At 43.3% G+C, this 25907-nt stretch overlaps 1 protein-coding gene across 1 annotated transcript; it reads left to right on the forward strand.

Annotated features, from left to right (window-relative positions):
* The first annotated feature begins 1915 nt into the window (after nucleotides 1-1915).
* On the forward strand, nucleotides 1916-24226 carry Angel1 (angel homolog 1). The gene is made up of 10 exons (XM_076849811.2): nucleotides 1916-2025; nucleotides 4889-5464; nucleotides 6263-6489; nucleotides 6918-6987; nucleotides 7593-8026; nucleotides 10572-10695; nucleotides 10993-11103; nucleotides 20455-20524; nucleotides 21048-21211; nucleotides 22155-24226. The coding sequence occupies exons 1-10, from the start codon at nucleotides 1962-1964 to the stop codon at nucleotides 22313-22315; spliced, it is 2001 nt and encodes a 666-aa protein (XP_076705926.1). The 5' UTR covers nucleotides 1916-1961; the 3' UTR covers nucleotides 22316-24226.
* Nucleotides 24227-25907: the final 1681 nt, after the last annotated feature.

Here is a 25907-nt window from a genome sequence, read left to right on the forward strand (position 1 = left end):
AGTTTACAGTGACCAGTGCTGGTTTCTGTCCAAGTTCAAACAACATAACACTGAACACTGAGGCTACCCTGGGTCAGCCATGATAATGAAACTGAGGCTTAAGAGGTTAGGTTATCTGAGAGATCCCCGGGTAAAATGTGGCAGAACTAGGATCTGGGCTCTAATTCCGAAGCTTGTGATTCTCATGTCACCCTACACTTTTCAACATAATTGATTAGGGTCAGGAAACAAAAATAAAAGAAGCCTCTGAAGGAACAAGTCATCAGGCAGCTTGCTATGGTATACCTACTATACATCAAGCAGCCCCGCTGAGGCTAGCTACTTAGCACAAGTTCCCAGACTGTACCACAGAACGATAGTGTTTTAAAGCGCTTCATCCCAGACATGCAAAAGCAGAACTCTAGGAGGAGGGTCTAGAAATCTGCATTTTAGAACATCTCCCATTTAGAACCATTAATTCACAAAATGATACACATAGTTTCCAGGTAAGTACTTTTGAGTTAAGATCTGATTTGGAACTTGGACTTCTTGGTAACTATAGGTACAAAAATGGAAGAAGGGTACAGAGGGTTTACTTAAGCCAGGAGAAAGGAAGTCATGACCTGGGGGTTCCTTAGGTAGAGCTCACATTTGCGTGTTGCTTTTATTTATTTATTTATTTATCTATCTATCTATCTATTTATTTATTTATTTATTTTTTGCGGGGAGGATTGAACCCAGGGGTGCTTTTACAGCTAAGCTACATCCTCAGTCCTTTTTATTTTGAGACAAGTTCTCGCTAAGTTGCTGAGGGTCTCACTCAATTGCTGAGACTGATCTTAAACTTGGGATCCTCCTGCCTCAACCCCTGGAGTCACCACGATTAAAGCCTTCAGATTGAGGCCTCTGGTTCATCTCAAAGGGTGCCAGCTGAAGGCGGGCATTGCTACAGATGGAGCTAAGGGTTTGCGTGGGGGAGGGCCAAGCTACTGACTCTCTCCTCCTTCCTTCTCTTAGCCCTTCAGTGTTATGATGTACCCAGCGGGTCCAGGATCTGGTGACTCCCCAGAGGGCTTCCCTGAACAACCGAGGCTCCAACCACAAATTGGAAATCGCACAGCTCAGACAATGGGTACCGAAAGTGGGTGTATCATATAGTCCTTTCTTCTTCCGGGCGTGGTTGGGGCAGAAGACTGGGGGTGGGGGAATACATGGAAGAACTGGCCTTCATTTGGTGTGGGGGAGTACACTTTGCTCCATCATCTGTCTTCACCAAGTGCCTGGAATGGTATTAGGCAGTAGAGAGACACCTTGGGTAAGCAAGCACCAGTTACACTTGGTCTCTGGCCTGTGGATCCCTTTCTTTCCTTCCTCCCTCCCTTCTTCCACCCATCTTTATCAATGAGGACCCCCCCTCCCCCTTTCTTCAAGATTAGGGACAAGAAGGTCCATTTGGAACAGGCAGGAAGGAGATAAAAATCTCTCGATTTTTATTTAGAAACCTCAACTGGAGAAGACAGTAAAGTCAGGAAGGGGTGGAGGGAAAACGGGAAAAGCTGGTTCCCTCTCTTCTCTGGGCTGAGAGCCTGATTATAGAAATTGGGGTTATGGGAGCCTCAGAGAAAATCCAACTCTCCGTATCACAGATGAGGGAACTGAAGGGCAGAAAGGGCATATGGTAGCCCCCAGGTAGACACCTAATTAGTGGCAGAAGTAGGAATGAAAGTGTGGCCTCTGAAAGACAGTCCCAGCCAGCACTCATTCCAACCCCCAGCCCCGCAGGCGCGTCGCCACGGAGCCCGCTCCCCCTCGCCCCGCCCCTCCCCTGCCGGCGCACTGCGGCTGCGCTGCCAATAAAGTTGTTGATGCGGGCGGCGCACACGTGGGCCGGCTGGGGCGGGGCCTGGCGGCGCGGGGCGGGGCGAGCCGAGCTGAGGAAGACCCGGCGGGCGGCGGCAAGGAGGGCGGCGCGGGGGCCGGCCATGATCGCGTCGTGCCTGTGTTACCTGCTGCTGCCGGCCGCGCGCCTCTTCCGCGCCCTCTCAGGTACCGGCCCCACGTCTGACGGGCGGGAGCCTGGACCCGGCCTTTCTCTGCGGGACTCGGGGCGGCGTGAGGAGCGCCGGGCCTCCGGCCACGGTCCCCCGGCAGCGCCAAGGTGTGGGGAGGCGGTCCTTGACCCGCCCCCGGCCCGACCTGACCCCACGAGGCTTGGCCTGGCCAGGCCGGCGACTCTCGTGGGCGGCCCTTCCAGCCTGAGGCTGGTGACGTCGGGCTACAGTTAACGTGGACGCGGGCTGGGGAAAGGGCCGCCCTCGCTGACCGTGGGGTGGAGGTTCTGGGGCCGGCTCAGCCGCCGCCCCGGGGTCGGGAGGGTGGCAGCCCGGCCCAGGCGAGTGCCCGAATTCTCTGCCGGTAGAGGCGGGGCGGCCCGGGGCTCGGTGGGCTCGAATCCTGGAGGCACCTGTCTTCACCTGCTCACTTCACCGCCGACGCTCAGCTCCCTGTGCTCGCTCAGCGGAGTCTGGTGGAAAAACGGACGCCCAGAAGCCAGAGACACGTTTAAACCCCAGCTCTGGAGCATTCTTCCCGGGGACTTAGAGATGTGGTGGGATGGGGCAATGCCCCATGGATGCTTTAGAGAGAAGAGGGAGGGTTATTCCTTCACTTTTTCATCATCTTGCTTCTGCGCCTCATTCCTGGTCTTTGAAATTCCAGAGACTTATGCGACCCTCAGTTCCTCTCTGAGATCACATAGAACTCCCAGACTCTTCTGCAGTGTAGGGGCGACAGGACCAAGAAGTATTAAGTCATGAGTCCAATTGCATTGTGTGCTTTTTGTTTCTGGAGCTCTACACAATGTTTTTGTGTGTGTAATAATACATTTCATGTTAAAGTATATATAAATATGTGTGTGTGTTTGTGTGTGTGTGTATTTCTATGGTCTCCGCCACTGGAATACAAGTTTCAGGATGCAGGACTGTGTCCATTTTGCTCATTATATCTAGTGCTAGCATCCTGCCTGGTGTATGGTAGGTATTCAGTGAATTCAGGAATTTTCCTGTCTTGTGTGTCCTTACTTCTCTGGAATGGGAGATTCTACAGAAGCCATTGTTTTCAGAGAACTAAGCATATGTTGTTGTAGTGTCTGGGAGTTTGTCCAATGTCCAGGAGAGCAGTTTTAGTAACATATGCTAGCCCAGAGGTTTCCAGAACAGTAGAGTTCTAGGGATCTCAGAGGAGGCCCTCCTACCCACACATTAAACTTCCACTTTATAATAACTTTATAATAACTTTGTGTATTTGGTTTTTAAATGAGATTTAAAAAATTATTCTGCTTCTTAGAAAGAGACCTCAAACAACAAAATCTACTCAATTTGAAAACTAGTAACCTTATGCATATAAATCAAGAACCTTTGCCATCTGCTATACACAGAGTTGTTTCAAGGGACAGATAATTAGCAAGTCTCCGAGATTATAAAGCCCAGCAATGCAGCTCACAGATTTAGAGCAGATTTCTCAGCACTCTTGGCATTTGGAGTGAATCTGTTCGTGCATTGTAGGACATTCAGCATCCCTGTCCTCTAGCACTGGCTGCCAGTAGCACTACCACCATGTGACAACCACAGTATCTCCGGATATTGCTAAATGTCAGCTGTGTGCAAAATCCCCCTTTCCAACCTCCTACTGGAGTTAAAAGTCACTGGTTTAGAGTGGTATAATAAATTCACATAAGTGAGACATTGGAACTGTTGGTGTTTTTCTTTTAAAAATTGCCAATAAAGTCAATCTTTAGTGACAGTGGGTCATCATTGTGCATGGTACTTGTCTTATGCTGTAAATTAGTGATTCAGGGTGGATTGAGAGTGTTTGTCATCACCAAAATACTGCACTGGGGGATTTGAAGCTCGAATTTTAAAGATTCTCTAACCTGTTTTCTTTTCTTTCTTTTTTTAAAAAATTTTTTTTAGTTGTTGTTTTTATTTTATTTACTTATATGTGGTGTTGAGAATCAAACCCAGTGCCTCACCCAAATGAAGCAAGTGTTCTTTCACTGAGCCACAATTCCAGACCCATCTTATCTGCTTTCTTATATGTTGGCTGTTATTTGTAGCTGCTGTAGCAGAGAGATGACAGCTGTCTCTTAACTGTCAGTTGTTAGCACCTTTTAATTTGCAGCCTCTTATATGTTGTGGAATGGGAAAGCAGATAATGAAATTTGTGAAAATTTTATGAGTAGAATAAATAGCTTTGAGAAGAGGCCCAAGGGTGTTAGTAAAGAAAGAAGTTGTATAGATTTTAAGACTGTTTGCTTTAGGGCTTTTTCTTTTGAAATGCCTTAATAGATTTAGGGGTTTACAGAGCTAAAAAAATCCTCATGGAGATTAGATAATCTGAACTTCTCTTGTTCCCCATTTTATAGTTATGAGTAAGTCCTTAGACTAGGGGCATTGTCCAAGTTTAGTTAGTTTTGTTAATTTTGGTGCTAGACCATAACCCACAGTTCTGTTTCATGGTCATGTATTAGTTCTAATATAATGTGGTTTTTGGAACCAGAGAGTTTATATTAATAGCAATCAACCTTCAGATAAAAGGGATGTAGTTATATGTACCTATCTGTGCCCTAGATTATGTGGGATAGATATTCTTTCACTCATGCACTGAAATTTATCAGATCCCTACCATGTAAATTAAGTCATGTTAAAGCACTTATAACAGTACCTGGTGCATAGTAAGCACTTTGCTCTGGTGGTGGTGTTCCAGGAATTAGGATGGGCAGGCTTGATGATGGTGTAATGGTGAGCAAGGTGGCCATGATTCTTGCTAGTATGGGGATCATTCCAACTGTGAGAAGAGTGTGGGTTGGGTGATGCTGTCTTATAACCTGATGTTTTGGCTTTCCTCCTAGATGCTTTCTTTACATGTCGAAAAAATGCCCTCCTGGCGAAGAGCTCGTCCCCCCAGGTAGAGGGTGACTTTGCCATGGCCCCTCGGGGCCCTGACCAGGAGGAGTGTGAGGGCCTGCTGCAGCAGTGGCGAGAAGAAGGGTCGAGCCAGGTGCTCTCTACTTCAAGTGAGGGTCCCCTTGCAGATAAGGGATTAGCCCAGAGCAGCCTGGCACTCCTGATGGATAATCCTGGAGAACAGGATGCTACTTCAGAGGACAAGTGGTCCAGCAGGCAGCTGAGTGATCTGCGGGCAGCGGAGAACCTGGATGAGCCTTTCCCTGAGGTGCTAGGAGAGGAGCCGCTGCCAGAGGTCCAGGGCCCCTTGTGGGCAGCTGTCCCTGTGCAGACGGGCCCCCAGTATGCAGACTGTGCTGTTCTCCCAATGGGTGCCCTGGCTGCAGAGCAGTGGGAAGAGGACCCTGCCATGGTGGCCTGGAGCATAGCACCAGAGCCTATGCCCCAGGAAGAGAATCCCATCTGGCCCTTTGAAGGCCTGGGGCAGTTGCAGCCTCCTCCAATGGAAATACCATATCACGGTGAGTTGGGCAAACTAAAATTGAGTGAGCCAGGGGAGTGGCTTGGCTTGGGGAAGGTTCTTGGTGGGAATGCCACCGCTGCTGCTTTCTGTCTCTGAGAATTTTTTGGTGTCAGATCTAGAGAGGTCTTGCAGATGATCTTTTCCAGCCCCCTGGACTTACTGATGAAAAAAACACAGTGCATAGAGGGAGTGGGCCATGTCACCCAGCCAGCTAGTGGGAGAACTGAGGACTGATGCTAGTTCTGGTTTTCCACTCTTTCTACAGAGGTGACTTAGGGGCTTTCTGAGAAGTCTCAGGGCCTTCACTCCTTGCCTTAGCCTAGTTACATTTTGAGAGTCCACTAAAATGTGAAGAAAAGCTCTGTGGCTCAAATAGTTTTGAAATCTCCCAGCTGCCCCATGCTACAAAGGAGCAGAGGTTGAGAAAGCCCTAAGACTGGAATTACTCCAGAAGTGTCTTTAATCTCAAGTGACTATAAACTACAACCAGCTGAGTGATTCTCCAGAGACTCCTGAATGTAGCCAAAATGAGAGCCAAGTATTTTTTGAGCATCTACTGGGTGCTAGGTAGTGGGGATGCAGTTGTGAACAGGTCAAGATTGCTCTTGGCTTTGTGGGGCTTGCCCTCTAGTCTAAAGAATGTCCTTAGGGCTGTCTAAATCACAACAGAGAGGGATAGTGACAGGAGCAATGGAAAAAAGAACTTGAGGCATAATATTACAGATCAGGAGAGGAGGAGATGGGGCCTAGGTTAACCTGTACTCGTTGTGAACTCTTCTCACCAACCCCTCTGCAGAAATCTTGTGGCGAGAATGGGAGGATTTCTCCACCCAGCCAGATGCTCAGGGCCTGGAGGCAGGGGATGGCCCTCAGTTCCAGTTCACTCTGATGTCATACAACATTCTGGCTCAGGATCTCATGCAGCAGAGCTCAGAGCTGTATCTGCATTGCCATCCGGATATCCTCAATTGGAACTATCGCTTTGCAAACCTCATGCAGGAATTCCAGCACTGGGACCCTGATGTGAGTGAAAAGGGGAAAGTGCCATTTTGCATTGGTGCTAGACTTGGACTGTTTCCTGATACTCTTAGAGAATGAATTCACATCCATAGTGATTACAGTCCCCTCTAGCTCTAGAGCTTGCCTGCTTAGAGTCTTTTGAGTTTTTGGCAGATCCTAAGACACTCTCGAGGTATATGTTTTCCAGCACCTTTATGCAGGGAGGGAAACAGGAATTCAAGGAGCAGGAAAATCTAATGCACCTGTCTGGCCTCCTCAGTTTAAATCTGCGCCTGTTCTTATTGATGGTGACTGGGAATTCAGTCCTGTGGGCAGTTTCATTGTGACTCTACCTGAGATCCATAGTAGTTTTCCTGTTTGGGAGCCTGCTGGGGAATGGGAGTCACATTCCAGAACTCTGGAGTGATTGTTTTCCTTTGTTAATTTCCCAGATCCTGTGTCTCCAGGAAGTCCAGGAAGATCATTACTGGGAGCAGCTGGAGCCCTCTCTGCGAATGATGGGTACTGCAGATTGCTGTTGTATTTGCCAGCTTTTCTTCCTCCAGCCCTACCTACACTCTCCTGAAACCCACATCATTTCCTTGTGTCTTGGTTAGCCCCCAGTCTCACCTGTGAGCTAGCACTTTCCACACGTGGGTGAGAAAGAAAGCAGAGTTCTACAGTTTTTAAGTAGTTCTGACATATTGCCGTTTAACCCTTGAAGTAACCAATCCTGTGAGGCTGAGTGTTTTTATTCCCATTTTATAGTTGAGGGAACTGGGGTTCTGAAAGTTTTGTGTGACTTGCTCAAAATCACAAAACTACAAAGTTAGTAGGTTGTGGAGCTAGGACTCCAACTTGTCTGATTCCAGATTCTTTGTTCTTCCTGTTATGTTCTATTGCTTCATACCCTTCCCTCCCTCCTTTCCTTTCTAGCCCTTCAGACATCTGGTTACAGCTGTAAGGGAATCTCTGCAGGACCAAGGAGGTGTCAAGGACAAGGACTCCCCTTATTGAGCAGCAGGAACAGTGCCTTAGGGACACACCCCTGATCTGCTGCCGCTGGTTGGAAGGGGTTCAGGCTTCAGGGACTCTGACCGATGTCCTTGGTGGGATTTTCCTTGTAGGCTTTACCTGTTTCTACAAGAGGAGGACCGGGTGTAAAACGGATGGCTGTGCTGTCTGCTACAAGCCCACCAGATTCCGTCTGCTCTGTGCCAGCCCTGTGGAGTACTTCCGGCCTGGCTTGGAGCTCCTCAATCGGGACAATGTGGGCTTAGTGTTGCTGCTACAGCCACTAGTCCCAGAAGGCTTGGGGCAGGTCTCAGTGGCTCCTCTGTGCGTGGCAAATACTCATGTCCTGTACAACCCACGCCGGGGTGATGTCAAGCTGGCCCAGATGGCCATTCTCTTGGCTGAAGTGGACAAGGTGGCCAGGTTGTCAGATGGCAGCCACTGCCCTATCATCCTGTGTGGGGACCTGAATTCTGTCCCTGATTCACCTCTCTACAACTTCATCAGGGACGGAGAGCTCCAGTACAGTGGGATGCCGGCCTGGAAGGTGAAATGGGGGAGGCCACTCGGGCAGGGGGGAGGGAACATGGTCTAGGGAGAGATTTGGGTGTTGGTGTCAAGTGCTGCTTGTGGTAAGGACAGGGTTACACTTATTCTGGCTCCCTCCTGCCTTTTCTCCTTATGTTGATCAGCTTATGCTCAAACTAGAAGTTAGAAACTCACGAGTACCTTTGCGTATTGAAAACCTTTCAGTTTTTTTATGTATTTTTTAATTCACAAGTAATACATAAGTACATTTTTGCAAGAATTCAAACATAAGGCAGAAGCTCCCTTTATTACCTAAATTCCCTACCCTCCCTCAAATACTGACTGTTCTAAATTTGGTGGTGGTTTTTCAGATTGGTTCCTATCTATTTATGTTTATATCTGTTTCTATGATATTATAATCACAACTTACATTTATTAAGCACTTAGCCTGTGCCACGTGCTATTTTAAGCACTTTACATGCATTAACTCATTAATTTTCAATATTTCTATCATTGCTTTCATTTTATAAATGAGGAAAACTAAGGCCCAAGAGAAGTAATTTGCTTTTGGTTATTCAGGTAATCAGCGGTAGAGCCAGGGTTTGTACTGAAGGAGCTCTGGCCCCAGAGCTCTGGCCCTCTATGACTCTGCTGTGATTGCTTGTAATAGCCAATGTGTGATATACACATCTGTGATATGTTATATCGTAATTGATGATATAGTATTGTGTGTTTCATTTGTAGCTTCGTTTTTTGTTTTCAGTCAATAATTTGCATATGAATCTCTCTCATAACTCCACCCCCTGCACTCCTTGGTGTCGGGGGTCAAATCTAGGCTCTTGCACATGCTAGTTAAGCATTCTACCACTGAACTACATCCCCAGCCCTTTATTTTATTTCGAGAAAAGGTCTAGCTAAATTGGCCTGGCTGGCCTTGAATTTGAGATTTTCTTGCCTCAGCCTCCTGAGTAGCTGGGATTTCAGGTTTTTGCCATGTGCCTGACTTTACTTTATACATTTTAGCTGCTGAATATTGATAGCATATATGGTTCATAGTTTTCTCAGCTTGTGCTGATTTCTTTGTATGTCAGTTAATCTCTTTGTTCCTGTTTTGTTATTGGTTAGCTTTTGGCAAAGCACAGTGGAGAAAAGATACAAAATGATTAGATTATTGCTGAGCACTTGGGCTTTTATTTTAATAAGGTTATTCAAGTGCCAGCAATGTTCTAGTTGCCCAGAGAAGGCCATTATCTTTCTGTAAAGAAGCTGTAATCAAGGAGCTCAGGGAACAGGAGAAAGAATTTGCTGAGTGCCGACCACATGACAGGCATTGAGGTGTAGTAGATTTGCTTTGAAGCCAGACATTCTTGAGTTCAAATCCCTGCTCTGCCTCCTTGGGCAGGTCACTTAAGTCTTATTTTCATCTGTACATTGGGTATATAATGGGACCTACATCAGAGATGTGGGATTTTTTTGTTTGTTTGTTTGTTTTTTTTAAATAGATTAAATAAAATAATGCATGTAAAGTGTTTTCCAGTTTGTGGTTTAAGGGAAGCAGTCAGTAATTGGTAGTTATTTTATTAGATTTTTAATTATTCATGGTATTTTACAGTAAAGGATGTTGAACCCAAGAGAGTTATAACTAACTTGTCCAAAATCACAGCTCTTAAATGGCCATTAAATTTCAGATGATAAATTTCAGATGACATTTTACTTCAGATGACATATTGAAGTTTATGCCCTTTAAGGGCAGAAGGATTTTTTTTTTTTTTTTTAATATTTATTTTTTAGTTTTCAGCGGACACAACATCTTTATTTGTATGTGGTGCTGAGGATCGAACCCAGGCTTCACGCATGCCAGGCGAGCACGCTACCGCTTGAGCCACATCCCCAGCCCAGGGCAGAAGGATTGTATCTGTCACATTTATCCCCAGCATTTAGCTAGTGTCTTGCACATAGTTGGCATTCAAATATTTGTTATTGTTAAATGAAATAAAGGGCATTTTGCTACACATGTTGGAGATGTACAGATGACTGATGTTGCCGAATGTTTCCCCCACTACGTTCTGTCCGTTCCCAAGCTGCTCAATGGCTTTGACCGAGGATGGTGACATAGATACGGTAAAGTGCTTTGGTGCATTTCCCATTTGGTTTGACCCTGTGGTTTCTCAATAGTAGGCTCAAGATATTAGACCTTGATCCAGAAGATCCAAAGGTCAGGATAAACCTCTTCCCAACTTAAGTTAAAGCACCTGAGAATTGGCTTTCCCTGTGTAGAACTGTATAGATTTTTCTAAGATGAAACTTAGAACCACATGCTCATAACTTTAATTCACATATCTCACCCTCTCACTTCCCCTTCCTGTTTCATGGACATAGCAGTGTTTCTAGTGAAAAAGCAATATTTTAAACTGTTTTTAACTTTCCCCTGAGACTTAAGTGGGTTGCTTATTCCATGTGTGTAGTGTGTGATTGTGTGTATTTGTTCACATGTCCCAAACATGGACTGTTATTTCCTTTTTCTGTCTTGGTTTCCTCATTCCCATCTTGCTCTTTCCTTATAGGTATCTGGACAGGAAGACTTCTCCCATCAGCTTTACCAGAGGAAGCTGCAGGTCCCACTGTGGCCCAGCTCCCTGGGCATCACTGATTGCTGTCAGTATATCACCTGTCACCCCAAGAGATCAGGTAAGCCCATGACACATTCTTGGTTGGCTTCGTCTTCATGACCATTTTGGGAGAAAGCTTATTTCTCAATGATGAGAAAGTATAGTCTCAATTCTTTTAGCAAGTTCCTGTGTTTTTCTCACTGTCCTCCATATGGCCACCCAGTGAAATGAACAATTTGAAATCAGAGCTAGTGGAAAGTCTTCTGGTCTTCAGCACAGACTTCCTCTGGAAGCTGGAAGCTTCTTGGTTCAAAGGAGGTCTCAGCATGTTGCTCCTTTTCCATTCTTTCACTGTATGGCTTTTCCTGGTTTATAGAGAGACGTAAATATGGCCGAGACTTCCTGTTACGTTTCCGCTTCTGCAACATCGCTTGTCAGCGACCAGTAGGACTGGTTCTCATGGAAGGAGTGACAGACACTAAGCCAGGTAATGGAACTAACCCTGATTTCTTTGTCCTCTTCCTCTCTCCCTCCTGACTCTTGTCAGTTCTGTGGTTTTCTAGTCTTTTCTAAATATGATTCTGAGAGATCAGCTTCTGGAAGTAAGTCTACAAGAAGGAAATGGAGTTGAGTTCATTGGTTATATGCATTTGTGGAAGTGTAGTGTGTTAAGAGCACTGGACCAGGAATCAAGAGGTGTGGGTTCTTACTAGCTCTAAGAGCCTAAGTAAACCTTATCATCTTTTGAGACTTGAGTTGCTAATAACTAGTATGTATACAGTGTTTCTAGGGGAAAAGACATACCTGTTGAGGCTTTAGAAATCAACAGTGAACCTGGTTGTAATAAACAGTTGCTCCTGTGGAGAACTTCCAGATTGAATGTAGCAGAGTATACATGACATTCTTGCCTTCTTTTCTCTGGAGCCACTTCAAAGCACAAAGAGGATGGGAAAAAAATGCAAACTCCATATTTGACAAAAGTAGGAGATCTGAAGATATCTGAAACCATGAGCCATGATTTAGGTGGAATGGCTGCAAGAAATACCTGAACGTTGTTCCAGGGTTGCTGGAGGAAGTATGGAGAGACTCTTCTCTTGGGGCTGAATGGATCTCAGACAGAATCAACAGAGTAAATTTCCTCAAGGTGAGGAATATACCTTAAGGCACAAAACCAAAATCCTGCGTTTTTGCAACAAGAATAAAATGCATTGATAGTGTGTGATAGGAAAATCCCTGGGCTGTGTAAGAGGCAGTGGAGGAAGGATCCATCAAAGAACCAAACCATATTTGCATTAAGCAGTCTGTTCAAGTGGTGGAAGGGTAATGAGATACTTACAGAGCTGCATATCTCTTTGGGGAGACATACAGATTTCAAGTCCTCACACAATACTGCATCATGAGGAAAATTCCTGTTGGTGTACATAACCAGTCCTTCCTTTGTATAAACTCCATTCAAATAGCTAGTGCAAAAGAATCTACACTAATTCCAAGCCCGGCTTGCCTAAAACAGTGTGGGATCTGCACTAAATTACTATAAGGAAAAAAGAAGGAATGGAAAACCAAAGCAGATAAAGAATGCTTCAAAAAATAGGGAGGAAAAAAAAGAAAAAGGAAAAAAATAAAAGAAGAAAAGGGGAAAAAAGAGGACACTTCAAAGATAAAAATTGCTGTTGTGAAGCATGGGAAATTATAATATTTTCCCATGAATTAAAAAAAATAAGGCAATCACCTTTATATAAGAAGACCAGAAAATCAAGTAACTGCTTTTCCCATACGGGCCACCAAATGCCGCAGTCTGGCTGGGCACAATTCAGGAGCCACTTGTCAAAAGAAACGAACTTTATTTTTAGAACACACACACCACACCACACAGCTCCTCAGGAAAAACCCTCAGAGCCCAACTGCCACCACTGGCTTCCCACAAGCCTCTCAACCTCCCCCACTCCTGCTCTTGAGGCGGATTGGCTGGGTCGCCTGGGCAAAGCCAAAAAAAGTCCCCCAATGAGCAGCTCCATGGTCTGAAAAGGGGGAAACAGCCCAATGAGCATCACCGAAGAGGAGCCAATCAGTTGGCAGCTAGAAGTTTGCTGGGGCCCCTTTGGCTGTGGCTCTCAACATTTTTTTTTTTTTTTTTTTTGTGGTGCTGGGGATTGAATTTAGGGCTTTGTGCATGAGAAAGTGACTGCTTTTATGAAATAAATACAGGCACGTGGCAAAAAATCAGATGATTTTTTTTTTCTTTATGGCACTGGGGATTAAAACAAATGCTTATCCACTGAACTGCATAGCCAGCCCAAAATGTCAGAAGATGAAACACAAGTTTTGGAGCATGGAAAAGAAGTAGAATAAAACAAAACATTACATAGAATGAAGCCAAAGTTGGATGAAGCACAAGGAAGAATAGATACTCTGAAAATGAAGCAAGAGACAGAGGCCAGGAACTCAAAATAAAACTAGCAAAAAGAAAAGGAAGCATAAAAAGGAATTATATACTTTATGTGCATATATAATTACTTGACCTCTGTAATTCTACATCATGTACAATCAGAAGAATGAGACATAATGCTTTTATGTATGGTATTTACTGTCATGTATTCAGTCTGCTATCATGTATAACTAATTAGAGCAAATTAAAAAAATTACAAGAAAGGATTTACAGAGAAAATGACAGTAGTAAAAGATAAGATTCAATGTAGGCATAACCGGAGTCCACAAAGAAGGAAACCAAAATAATAACCTCAGAGTACTATTTATTCTAGGAAGTCTTTCCCAAAAATGAAAAGATATGACTCTTCAGATTCAGAGGACATATCTTGTTTCAGTAAAAAATCATGTAGGAGAGTCAATACTAAGACATCATAGTGAAGTTACTAGAAGTCAAAAAATCCTTTGGGCAGTTGAACCAAAAGATTGTGCTATTATTATGTATAACCATAATCAGATTGGCTCTAGATTTCTTTTTTTTTTTTTTAACTTTATTTTGTTCATTTACTTTTGTGTGGTGCTGAGGATTGAACCCAGTGCCTCACACATGAGAGACAAGCCCTTTACCTTGAGCCACACCCCAGCCACCTGACTCCAGATTTCTTAATATCAACATTCAACTTTGGAAAACTAGGCTTCAAGAAAAAAAGGTTTAGCTCAAGATTTGATAACCACCAACAGTGCTTGAAGAAGAAACTAGTAGAGAAGTATAGACAACCAGACAAGGGCTAGGAAACTATAGTGAAAGGTCTAGTGGTGAGTGATGAATTTGTTTTTCTTGTATTTAATTTGAATTGGCATTTTCCACAGAGCTTTGAACATTTCAGTGGCTCAGGTTTTTTTTTTTTTTTTGTTTTAATTGCAAAGCTTTGGTATTATTATAACTGTGGCAAGAGCAGTAGTAGTACAGTGATTGCCACCATGCATTGAATGACCAGCATGTACCAGGAAATGAGATAAGTGCTTGTATCACTCAGGCTCAGCGAGGAGAGCTGTGGCTCATGTGTTTAGACCTCAAAATTCTATAGTTGAACAATAATAGAATCCTACATAGGTAATTTTATAATAAGTTGTTTAAAAAAATCAGTGCTGTACTTGAAAGAAGCATAAAATAGCATTTAAATTTAATAACGAAGCTAAACTAAGGACCTTTAAACTACATACTGACAATCACTTTGTAAGTAGAGAAGAATCAACAGTAGGGAAATATCTAGTTCAATAACAGTGCAAAACATGGATCTGCCATGTGCCCTTCCATTTGTTCATTGCTCCCACCTAGGGCTGAACAGGCTGCTGATGAATCTTACACATTCCAAATCTAAAAAGCTCACCATTTTTAGGCCTCAAGGACGAAAATTTAAGTGGAGTACAGGGAGATAAGTGTGTCAGTTCATTTTTTTCTGGAGAATCTGTTTAGATATGCCAACAAATACTATTTCAGTTCAGTACCAGTTATCTAACCCACCTTATATCAAAACGTGCCCACTTGACTAGGACTTCAGTGGAGCCTCTGAATACTAAAGGAAACGCAGTGGTGGTAGTAATGGTCTGATTTTCCCCTAAGCTAACATTGCATTGCACTGGAGCGTTCCACATCACTCAGGTTGTGTAATACAAAACATTGTGATTCTCACTCTTTCCAACTCCCTTTGTGAAAAAATAGTTCATAAATAGGGTACTTATGTCCTTCTTGTTAGTATTTTCAATTATTGAGCTGGGAGTGTGGCTCAGTGGTAGAGCACTTGCCTAGCATGTGCAGGGCCCCGGTTCGATTCTCAGCTCCACATAAAAATAAATAAATAAAAAGGTATCGTGCCCAACTCCAACTAAAAATAAATATTAAAAATATTTTCAATTATTAATGATTTCTTTTTTCCTGTATGATTCTTAAAGACACAGTCTTAGTCCATTTAGGCTGTTGTAAAAAATATCATAAACAGGGTAGCTTTTAAACAACAGAAATTTATTTTTCACAATTCTGGAGGTTGGAAATTCCAAGATCAGGTACTGGCAGATGTGTTGTCTGGTGAGGACCCACTTCCCAGTTCATTTATGGCATCTTTTCACTGTGTCCTCACATAGTAGAAGGGACTAGGATTCTCTCTTGGGCATCTTTTATAAAGGTATTAATTCCATTCTTATCCATACTCATGACCTAATTACCTCCCAGGGGTGCCACCGCCTCATACCATCACTTACACGGGGGCTAGGATTTTCAACATATGAATTTGTGTGGGGAGGACGCACTAACACTATAGCAGATACCAAAAAGGGATCACTGTTTTCTTTCTAATCTTTGCACTGAATCTTCGGGCTTTGGGTCTTAAACTAAGTAGGAGGAAAGTATGTGCCCAAGTTGTGCATTGTAGAAAAAATAATTGCTAATAAGTGTGACTTTCGTAAATCACTAGTTAACATGTTGACCAGAGGTTACATAGAAACCTACCTGGCTATCTGGTCAGCTTTCTAAGCAGGAAAAGTTCTCAGTCCAGCTTCTCCACTCATCCATGTGGTCCTCTTCCCAAGTACTTGCAGAACTTGCTTGCTTGACTCCTGCCTATGCTGAATGGACCCTGGCAAGATGCTGAGACAGGATGCTTTTGTAGAGGTAGCTATACCTCATGTGACCCGGAGGGGCAGGTGGGAGCCTTCATTTCTGTGACACTGAAAGAACAATGCTGTTTGTACACAGTACTGTGTGCAGAGGCAGAACCTGGTATTGAGGGGAAACCACCTTTAAGATTCTGATGGTCACTGATTTTTCTTGCATATTGTAATGGCAAAGGATATAGCTCAAAATGGAAACATTAATGTTATGAACGTTGATCCTCCAAATAACATCACATCAACAATCACAAAGTGAAACTGTAGGTATAACAAGGAGTAAACAGAAAATAAGTAGTAGGTTTAATCTCTCTCTCTCAGTCTCCAATAGATCTAGTGAATAAAAGGTAACTAAGAGGGCTAGAGTTGTAGCTCAGTGGTAGAGCACTTGCCTAGCATGTGTGAGGCCCTGGGTTCGATTCTCAGCACCACATATAAATAAATGAATAAAATAAAGGTCCATCAACATCTAAAAAAATTTAAAAAAAAAAGGTAAATAAGAATATAAAAGAGGGCTGGGGATGTGGCTCAAGCGGTAACGTGCTCGCCTGGCATGCGCAGAGCGCTGGGTTCGATCCTTAGCCCCACATAAAAATAAAATAAAGACGTTGTGTCCACCGAAAACTAAAAAATAAAAAAAATTCTCAAAAAAAAAAAAAAGAATATAAAAAAAACTAAGTACCATTTTGTATGGTAAACCTGATTGATTCATATCAAATTCTAAACATTGAAACAAAGAAGACTTTAAAAAAAATCACTGGGAAATTTCTTAGAATTGACTATAACTTTGACAACAAAGCACATGTAGTAAAAATAGAATTTAAAAACATGAAAGAAAACAGTGTACTCTGGACATTTAAAAAACTTTAAGGTTGAGGTTGGGATTGTAGCTTAGTGGGAAAGTAGTTGCCTCACGTGTGCGAGGCCCTGGGTTTGATCCTCAGCACCACTTAAAAATAAACAAAATAAAGGCATTCTGTCTATCTACTACTGCAGTAAATAAATAAACAAATAAATAGTGTGTTCATCTTCAACCAAAAAAATATTCAAAAAACAAAAAACTTTAAGGTTAAAGAGGAAATTTAAAGTGAAACTGTAGGATATTAAGAAAATAACAATGAAAATACCATATATTTGTGGGATATACCTAAAACAGTGTTTATTGAAAAACTCATAGAATAATTGTCAAAATTCAACATCAATTCTACATACTTAAAAAAATAAGAACCCTGTTAAATAAGGAAACAATGGATGATTCCTTATACTGTTGATAGGTTATCTCAACTCCAAAAATCAGCATCTTGCTTAAATAGTATTCCTGTTAAAGTTAGGAACAAGACAAGGACATCCACTATCATTATTTATTTGTGTTTGGAGATAAGAGAATTAGAAGTATAGAATATAGAAATAGAAGAAAATACAAAGGTAAAAAAGGAAAGGAGAGGGCAGATTATTATGTGCGTTGGGAGATTATTATGTGTTATACAACTGGTGATCTAAGAAAACTAGCTAAGAACACCATTAGTATTAAGATGATTTTGGAATGTAGGTGCAAAGTTAATATGTAGAAATCAGTAGTATTCTCATGTAAAAATGCTGATTGATTTATTAAAAAATATAAAGAAAATAAGACCCTATTTGAAATAGCAACAAAAATATATAGAAATGAATTTGATAGGAAAAATGTAACTTATGAAAAGGAACATTTCCTTTCATCTAAATTATCAAATTTATTGGCATGAAGTTGTCCATAACATTCCCTTATTCTTTTTGTTAAAACAGCTTTATTGAGATGAAATTTATATTTTATAAAATCCACCCATTTAAAAAGCATAATTCAGTGACCCTTAGTATATTCAGAGTTGTATACCCAGCACCACGATCTAATTTTAGAACATTGTCAACATCCACAAAGACGAGTTAGCAGTCACTCTTCAGTCACCCCCTCCAAGTCAAAAATCAAGTGAACATCAATATGGGTTTCTGGACTCTCAATTCTATTCCATTCTCTGTTTTGTATCCTTATCTCGGTATTATGCTGTCTTTGATTACTATAGTTTTGTATACTTTCAAACTAGGAAAGTCCTTTTTGTTGTTTTTCAAGATTATTTTGACTGCTTTTGCCCTCTGCATTTCCATATGAGTTTTAGGATCAGCTTAACCAAATTCTGTAAAATGGGCTGTGGATGTGGCTTACTTGGTAGAGTGCTTGCCTAGCATGTGTGAGGCATTGAGTTCGATCTCTGGCACCACATAAAATAAACAAATAAAGGTATTGTGTCCAACAACTACAAAAATATTTTTTAAAAAAATTCTGTAAGGGCTGGGAATGTGGCTCAAGCGGTAGCGCGCTCGCCTGGCATGCGTGCGGCCCGGGTTCGATCCTCAGCACCACATACAAACAAAGATGTTGTGTCCGCCGATAACTAAAAAATAAATATTAAAATTCTCTCTCTCTCTCCCCCTCTCTCACTCTCTCTTTAAAAAAAAAAAAAAAAAAAAAAAATTCTGTAAAACCAGTTTGGATTTGATAGGGATCTACAAATCCATGTATCAGTGTGGGAGATATTGCCATTTTACAGTGTTGTCTTATGAACAATGAACCTGAGAAAAATTTCCATTTATTTAGATCTTTAATTTCCATGTTTTATGATTTTGGGTGTGCAAGTCTTATTTTACTTCTGTTAAATTTTATTTTAATTACTTTATTCTTTTCAATGATATTATAAATTGAATTATTTTCTTAATTTCATGTTTATATTAGTTCATTGCTAGCGTATAGAAATATGATATTTTGTATGTTGATCTTGTATTCTCCAATTTTGCTGTACTCATTTATTGGCTCTAATAGTTTTTAGTGGATATCTCCACTTAATACTAAAATCTCCACTGGGATTTTCTCTCTATATAAGATCATGTCATCTTATAAATAGAAATAATATTATTTTTATTCCAATATGGATGCCTTTTATTTTTCTTCCATAACTACCCAATGAGAACTTTGGTTACACTTTGGCTAGAAGTGGTGAGAACAGATACCCTTGTCTTGTTCCTGATCTTAGAGGTAAAACTTTTAGTCTGTCACCAGCAAGTATGATGTTTGCTGTGGTTTTTAATAGATTCCCTTAAGGTTGGGGAAGTTCTCTTCTATTCCTAGTTTGTTGAGTGTTTTTAAATCATCAGAGGTTGTTGTATTTTGTTAAATGTCTTTTCTGAGTCTGTCGAGATAATCATGTTTTTTTGTCTTTACTAATAGGTTGCATTATGTTAATTGACCTTACATTCTTGGAATAAATCCTGTATTGTCACAGTGTATTATACAAATTGTTTTTATGTTTTGCTGAATTTGATTTGTTAGTATTTTATTGAATACTATCATATCTGTATTCATAAGGGATATTAGCCTGTAGTTTTTTTTTGTGATATGGGAATAATACTGACCTCATGGAAAGAATCAGCAAGGATTCCCTTCTCCTATGTTCTGAAAGGTTGGTGGATGATTTGTATAAATTCTTCTTTAAATTTTTGGTAGAATTCATTAGTAAAGCCATCCAAGACTGAGTGTTTCTTTGTGGGAAGTTTTAAAACTACTGATCGAACTCTTTACTTGTTACAGGCCTAGTCATATATTTTGTTTCTTTTTAAGTCAGTTTATATAGTTTGCGTCTTTCTAGGAATTTGCTCGTTTTATCTAACTTATCTAATTTATTTGCTTACAGTTGTTTATAATATTTGCTTATGGAGTTTTTAAAATTTTGTTTTCTGTTTTTGTCCTGTGTCATTAGTAGTAATGTCCCCTCTTTCATTCCTGATTATAGTAATTTGAGTGTTCTTTTTTCTCAGCTGTCCTGGTAAGGGTTTGTCATTGTTGATCTTTGATATCTATTAATGGCATTAGGATCTGTGATAATGTCCCCCTTTCTTTCCTCATAATTGGTAATTTATATCTTTTTTCTTTAAATGAATATATGGTATATATGTACACATGTGTGCATTTATGCATGTATACGTATCTACATATGTATATACATAACACACAATGCTATGTGATGGAAAATCTCTGGAGAAATACATTATGAGTTTGGTAACCTTGGTCGTCTCTGGAGAAGGGAATTGAGTGGTAAGAAGTAAGAGGAAATACAACAGTTACTATTATGGTATTATGTAAAAATGTGGATGTGTAACCGATGTGATTCTGCAAGCTTTGTAATGTTTTGAATAACCAATAAAAAAAAAAAAAAAAAAAAGAAGAAGTAAGAGGAAGCCTCACTGATTTTTTTTTTCCTCCCCACATTTTGATTTTTGTACCATGTGACTCTATGACCCATTCTTTTTTATAAATTGAATTAATTTTTTTTTTAGAATGCTGAGCCAAGGAATGCAATGTCTCTGTTAGAGGCCTGAGGTTCTTGACCTTGGCTCATTATTTTCTTCCTGTCTTCATTGTCCGTCTTTCCCTTTCCCCTTCTAGATCCTTCTAGAGCAATCTAGACAAGGATCAAAGAGTGATTTCAAGGGAGTGGAGTGTGGCTCGCTCAGAGGTATAGCACTTGCCTAGCATTCGTGAGTCTCTGGGTTCAATCCTCAGCACCATATAAATATAAAATAAAGACATTGTGTCCACTTAAAACTTAAAAGAAAAATAGAAAAATAAATATTTTAAAAAAAAGAGTGATTTCAAGGTGGAAAGCTATGACCCTACTTCACTGACTGTGAATGATAAAAGCTTTCTCTCTCTGGTCTTCTACAGAGCGACCTGCTGGTTGGGCCGAGTCTGTCCTTGAGGAAGACACATCTGAGCTTGAGCCTGTCTTCCCCAGGTAATCTTCCCTCCAGCTCTCTTCAGCTTTTATTCAGCCCCTTCCTAGGTGTGGAAGAGGGATTCCCATTGGCTATCCTGAGGCTGATTTGGGAAGCAATTTTTACTAAACTCTTGCTCTTCTCCCAAGAAGATCATGGAGAGAGTGTATGGGTATGCAGAAAGAGGGGTCCACTCTTATTTTTGCAGACAGAAAGCACATGAATGCCTTCCTAGGCAGGTAAAGCCTCTTAGAGAGCTTGGTGGCTCATGGACAGAGGCACTTTGGGTATACTTTATCAGGTGGCAAGTGGAAAATGCGGATTTTAAGGGTTAAGGGTCTCAGTATCAATGTGTCTGTTTCTGGGCTAATTTTAGCTAAGTCTGCCCATCTTGTATTAGCATGGAAAGGTATTTGGTGAGATTGAATCGTTAGGATTATCCCTTTAAAAAAAAAAAAAAAGCTTTATCAAACACAGAGAGAAAGTGATCTGGGGAAATTTTAATGGTTTCTGTTGACTGACATCTCCCCTCTATTCCTATAGGGTTGTAGGCACCATCCAGCACTGCCTCCACCTGACCTCAGTCTATACCCATTTCCTGCCCCAGCATGGCCGTCCAGAGGTCACCACGATGCCCTTAGGTCTTGGAACAACAGTGGATTACATCTTTTTCTCAGCTGAATCCTGCGAGAATGGGAACAGAACTGGTATGTCTGGGGGAATTCAAGGTTCTGAGAAGCTACCTCCAGGGTCCTGGGGATCTGCTGATAATAAGCCAGGCATTTGGTGGCATAACTTAGGCTGCTGGGACATGATTAGCAGAGGAGCAGGTTCTGTACCAACCTTGGTGCTGGCTGCTGCCCTCATTCTTCCTGTAGGCTCCCTCCCTGCCTTCTCCATTTATCCTTCCAGCATCAGAGAGAGGTGAGTGAAACAGGCACTCTCTATCCCTATTTTAGGGGTAAAAATAGAGTACTAGGAGTGATTGGACTTGTTTGGGTGGGAATGTGGGGGACACAACTAACTGAAGCCCTGTTTTCTCTCTTCATCTCATACCAGTAGTCACAGGGAGGAGTTTACCAACGTCATGCCTATTTTGTTTAAAATGTAGTTTTTAGAGTGTTAGAATCGATCGTTTATGTTTAAAAGTAAGATTTTATATAGAAAGTCTGGATTTTTGGGGTGGGTACCAGGGATTGAACTCAGGGGCACTTGACTACTGAGTCACATCCCCAGCCTTATTTTTTATTTTATTTAGAGACAGGATCTCACTGAGTTGCTCAGCGCCTTGCTTTTGCTGAGGCTGGTTTTGAACTCATGGCCCTTCTGCCTCAGCCTCCCGAGCCACTGGGATTACAGGCATGTGTCAGCATATCTAGCAAAAGTTTGGATTTTTTGCTTCTCTTGGAAGCAAAACTGTACCTGGGCTATGGTCCTGTTTGCCATAGGCCCTGGACCCACCTGTCTTCTCATTGATATTACCACAGGGTGGCATCTCTGTGGAAATGAGGCCTCATAGCCAGAAGCTGTAGGAGGTGGGACACAGCCATAGGGATGTAGCCCACAGAGGCTTGGTTCCTGGAGGGCCTGTCATGCTCTCCAGGAGTGGCTGTGGCTGCTCTACCCACTGAGTTCTACTTTGTGTCCCAGATGATAGGCTGGATCGAGATGGAACTCTCAAGCTCCTGGGCCGCCTCTCCCTCCTCTCTGAAGAGATTCTGTGGGCCGCCAACGGCTTGCCCAACCCCTTCTGCTCTTCAGATCATCTTTGCCTGCTGGCCAGCTTTGGCATGGAAGTCACCGCCCCGTGACGGCCCCCAGGGGAAGAGAGCTTCTTTTCTAGAAGACCTCAGTGACCAGCGACTGTGGAAATGCCCTGTGCGTGGAAACTTATGTCCCTCCCCCTCATTCCCTCCTGCCCGTGGTTAGACTTTCTCCAGGCCTGTCCACGTTTTCTGCCTGTGGTCCCTGCCCTGCCCCAACCTCTTCCTAATCCTTTGCCACATACTCAGTGGCCCTAGGAGAGGCAGAAACGGGGGGGGGGGTCCCCCTTCCTTCCATGTACCCAGCGCTCCCCCTTGATTTTTAATTACCAGGGTTGTGGGAGCTATTGATCTCATTGGTTATTTGCTTTTAGGCCGTTTCTTGGTGGTACTTCTGACCTGACCTTCTCCCTGCCTTCCTGACCCCTGGGCCTAACCCTCTTGCAAGGCATGCACACATGTGATGTGTATATAATGCATGTGCCCCTTGGGGTGGGACTGCCCAGCACGGCCATGCCTGCCTCTGCCTGGTTCACTTTCCACATGGGGCTGGGTGCCCAATGGCAGGTTGAGAGCTGGGTGCTGCCAGGTGGCAGCAGGGCTGTGGGCTTTCCTTCTTGTAACCCTCTTGAGTTTATCAGTTCTTTATCTTGCCAGCCAGGGCCTACTTGCAGTCTAGGCTCTGGGAACAAATGGGCCCCACAGCCTGCAGCATCAGATGGAGGGGAATGTACCACCTACCCAGTGGGCTCTAAGCCTTCAGCCCAGAGGTCCCAGCAGGCTGGCCATGATTGCTCTAGGGCTTGTCCCTTTCCCAGGCTGCCCTGAGACAGGCAGAAGTTTGAAATCTTATGTGTGGTTCAGTGGGCTGGGTGTGATGTGAAGTTTAAAACTTTCTAAGAATGGGGAGAAAGAACCTTTAGGAAACTGCTGCTCAGTGGACTGGACAGAATTGGGCATAGGAGGGAGTCACAGCCGGGGAGAGTAGGTGGGCTCTGCAGCCGCCTTAACCAGCACCCAAGACCTAGTGGGCTTGTTCTCTCCCCTGCACACCCACAAGCAGTTGTCTGTTTCTTTTTTCCCACAGTTTTTACTGTTTGCTGCCTCCTCTTTTCCCATTCCCTTCCACTTTCTCTCTAGAAAAGCCTGCTGTTTCGCACAGGCCAATTTGTCTCAGCAAAAAGATGGCTTTGGGCCAACCTGGTCCAAGAACGCAGGGCGGCCATGCTTGAGGATTTGCTCTGTCCAGCATCCCTCAATGCACAGTGTCTGTGTTTTCCCTCCGTAGCACAGGGTACCCTGGCCCACCCAGGGACCCCCAGCCCACTCTGTGTCACCTGCATGCCTTACTTTTTCATGTCTGGGGTGTGTCCTAGGGTGTTCCTGGGCCACCTCCTCCCAATTCCCTGAACTCCAGAGCAACAGCTGGCCCTTGTCACTGTGACTTGCTGTTGCTCCACTCAGCCTCCAGAATGAGACTGAAGGGACTAGCCAAGAGGCTTGCGTTAGGGACAGTGGTGGGCCAGAAGTTGATATTCTTTTCTTTTTTGAAAGCCAAAGACCCAGATCCAATTCTGCTACTGCATTCCTGGTTATAAGCTTTCATGTCTAAGTTCTGAAAATTTTCCTTTTTTATGTTTGTGTATTTTAAAGCTTTGTTTCCTGGGTACCAGGCTCGTGCCTGTCTGAGCCCCAGGCCTGCCTGCCCATCATTAACTCTGTCCTTGGGCACCTCTTGAGGTGGTGTCAAGACAGTTCCCTGTTTGTTCCTAGGATGAGAGCCCATCAGTGTTCTCTTCTGCCAGGAAATGCAGGTTAGAAATGGCTAAAGACAGCAGAGGCCGGAGTTTGACAGGTTATCCTTTCTTTGTTTTCTTATTTGTTTCTGTTTTAGAGATGAAATGGGGGGTGGTGGTGGTTAAATGGTCATTTAAACTTCATTCTGCATTCTGCAGAACTGGGGCAACTTTTTCCAAATAAAGGTTTACCTTTTACCTCCCTATTGTTTGTCTTTTTATTAGGACCCTGAAGGGCCTGGGGTCTTGAGATAGGTCATGGAGGATGAGGTGGACACAAAGGAAGAGACTGTGGAGCTTCTGATCCTGGGGTAGGGTTTCAAGACCAAATCCAAAAAGAGGAATTTCTTGTAATTTGCATTTGTTAACCTCCTACTTCCCCCGGCCTGGGAGGAAGAGGGCTTGAGCAAACCCTCCGCCAGCCTTTCTTCCCTGTGAGAAGAAAAAGCTCTATCTTGGCTGCTTTATGCTCACTTCATCTCCTGTCCCTTGCCTCCCCATTGGCCACACCTCATGTAAAGGAGGGCCTGTGCCCAAAGCAGGAAAGGCATATTTTTTTGGTCAGAGCTGCGGCAGCTGCAGGAAGCATGAGGCACGTGGCAGATGCCTCTCACCGAGCATCTATTTCTGATCATCTCTTTTGCATTCTGGAGCCAGGGCTGAGCTGTGGGCCATCTGTCGCTGGAAACATTTTCTTCTTTGCCAGGTCTCATTTCTGGGACTTTTGTCCTCCATCCTCTCTATGCATTTAAGCCTTGCCAAGAGCATGAGGAGCCAGGTGTGGTGTTCCTCTGAATAGATTCCCAGACCTCAGACTCGACCTCTCAAGAGTCTCTGGGCATCTGAGTTACTTAGAGCCACCTGGTGCTTCAGTTGCACTACCCAGGTTGGGATTCACTGATTTGGTAAAAAGAAAACTGAGTCAGGGATTAAGAACACCACTCGCTATCTTGGCTGGGTTGGTTGGTGAATGCAGGTAAATTACTTAGCCCTCTGAGTTTCAGTTCACGTACACTTGGTGAAATGGAAATTTCTCTTATGAGGATTTTCAGATCTGCTTTGTGCTGCGGCAAGAAAAGAAGGCTCAGCATTGCACAGAATTAAGGAGTTTGGGGTAGATGAGTCCTGGCACAGAGGAGTTCTGGCTACCTCAGTCACTTGGTGTGGCACAGCACTGGTGCTTGTCCACTGTTGAACAGCACTGCCACCAAACAGCGTGGTGGTGTTCAGAGAGGGCCGTCTGATGAGACAATCCCAGAGAGAGAACCTCGACTTACTGCTTCATGTCTTGCTGGCATAAGTTCCTCAGAACACAGCCTTTCTGGAAGCAAAGGTCTGAGAAGGAGAGCTCAGAGGCAGCTTGAAACCAAGGACTGAGAAGGAAAATAATCAACCAGGGTGCTTTTTTTCCCTCTGCAGTTCCTGCCCTGGTGTAGCTACTCACTGGAGGATTGCTTTTTGGTCAGTTGTGTGATGGCTTTTCCCACCCTCCTTCCTTCTTCTGTTCCAGATGGACTACCATGGGCTTGGGCAGAGACCAGGGAGGGCACGGCTGGGATGCATCTTGGGAGTGGACTCTGGGGCTCCTTTCCCTAGTGTCCATCAGGAGGATCTGTTGCAGCTCTGGGCTCCCAACACCCTGGTGCACCCAGCCTCTTTCTGAACAAATGTGCAAAACCAAAACTCTTGCAGATGAGGGCCAGCTGGCTGACAGCCTGGCAGAGTGCAGATTGGCCTGGGTCAGAAGATGTGAATTCCATGTGTTTTGAAGGGAACTTCCCTCTGTCCCATTCCTAGTCTGCTCCTACACCCTAGTGCCTGGGACCTCAGCCAGCTGTGGTGAG

This window comes from Callospermophilus lateralis, chromosome 3, assembly GCF_048772815.1.
Source record: "Callospermophilus lateralis isolate mCalLat2 chromosome 3, mCalLat2.hap1, whole genome shotgun sequence".
Lineage (NCBI taxonomy): Eukaryota > Metazoa > Chordata > Mammalia > Rodentia > Sciuridae > Callospermophilus > Callospermophilus lateralis.

Coding starts and splice junctions, on each gene's coding strand:
- Angel1 (XM_076849811.2), top strand. CDS start 1,962: ATGATCGCGTCGTGCCTGTGTTACCTGCTGCTGCCGGCCGCGCGCCTC. Junction 11,104..20,454: donor AGTGACAGACACTAAGCCAG/GTAATGGAACTA, acceptor GGTCTTCTACAG/AGCGACCTGCTGGTTGGGCC. Junction 20,525..21,047: donor CTTGAGCCTGTCTTCCCCAG/GTAATCTTCCCT, acceptor CTATTCCTATAG/GGTTGTAGGCACCATCCAGC.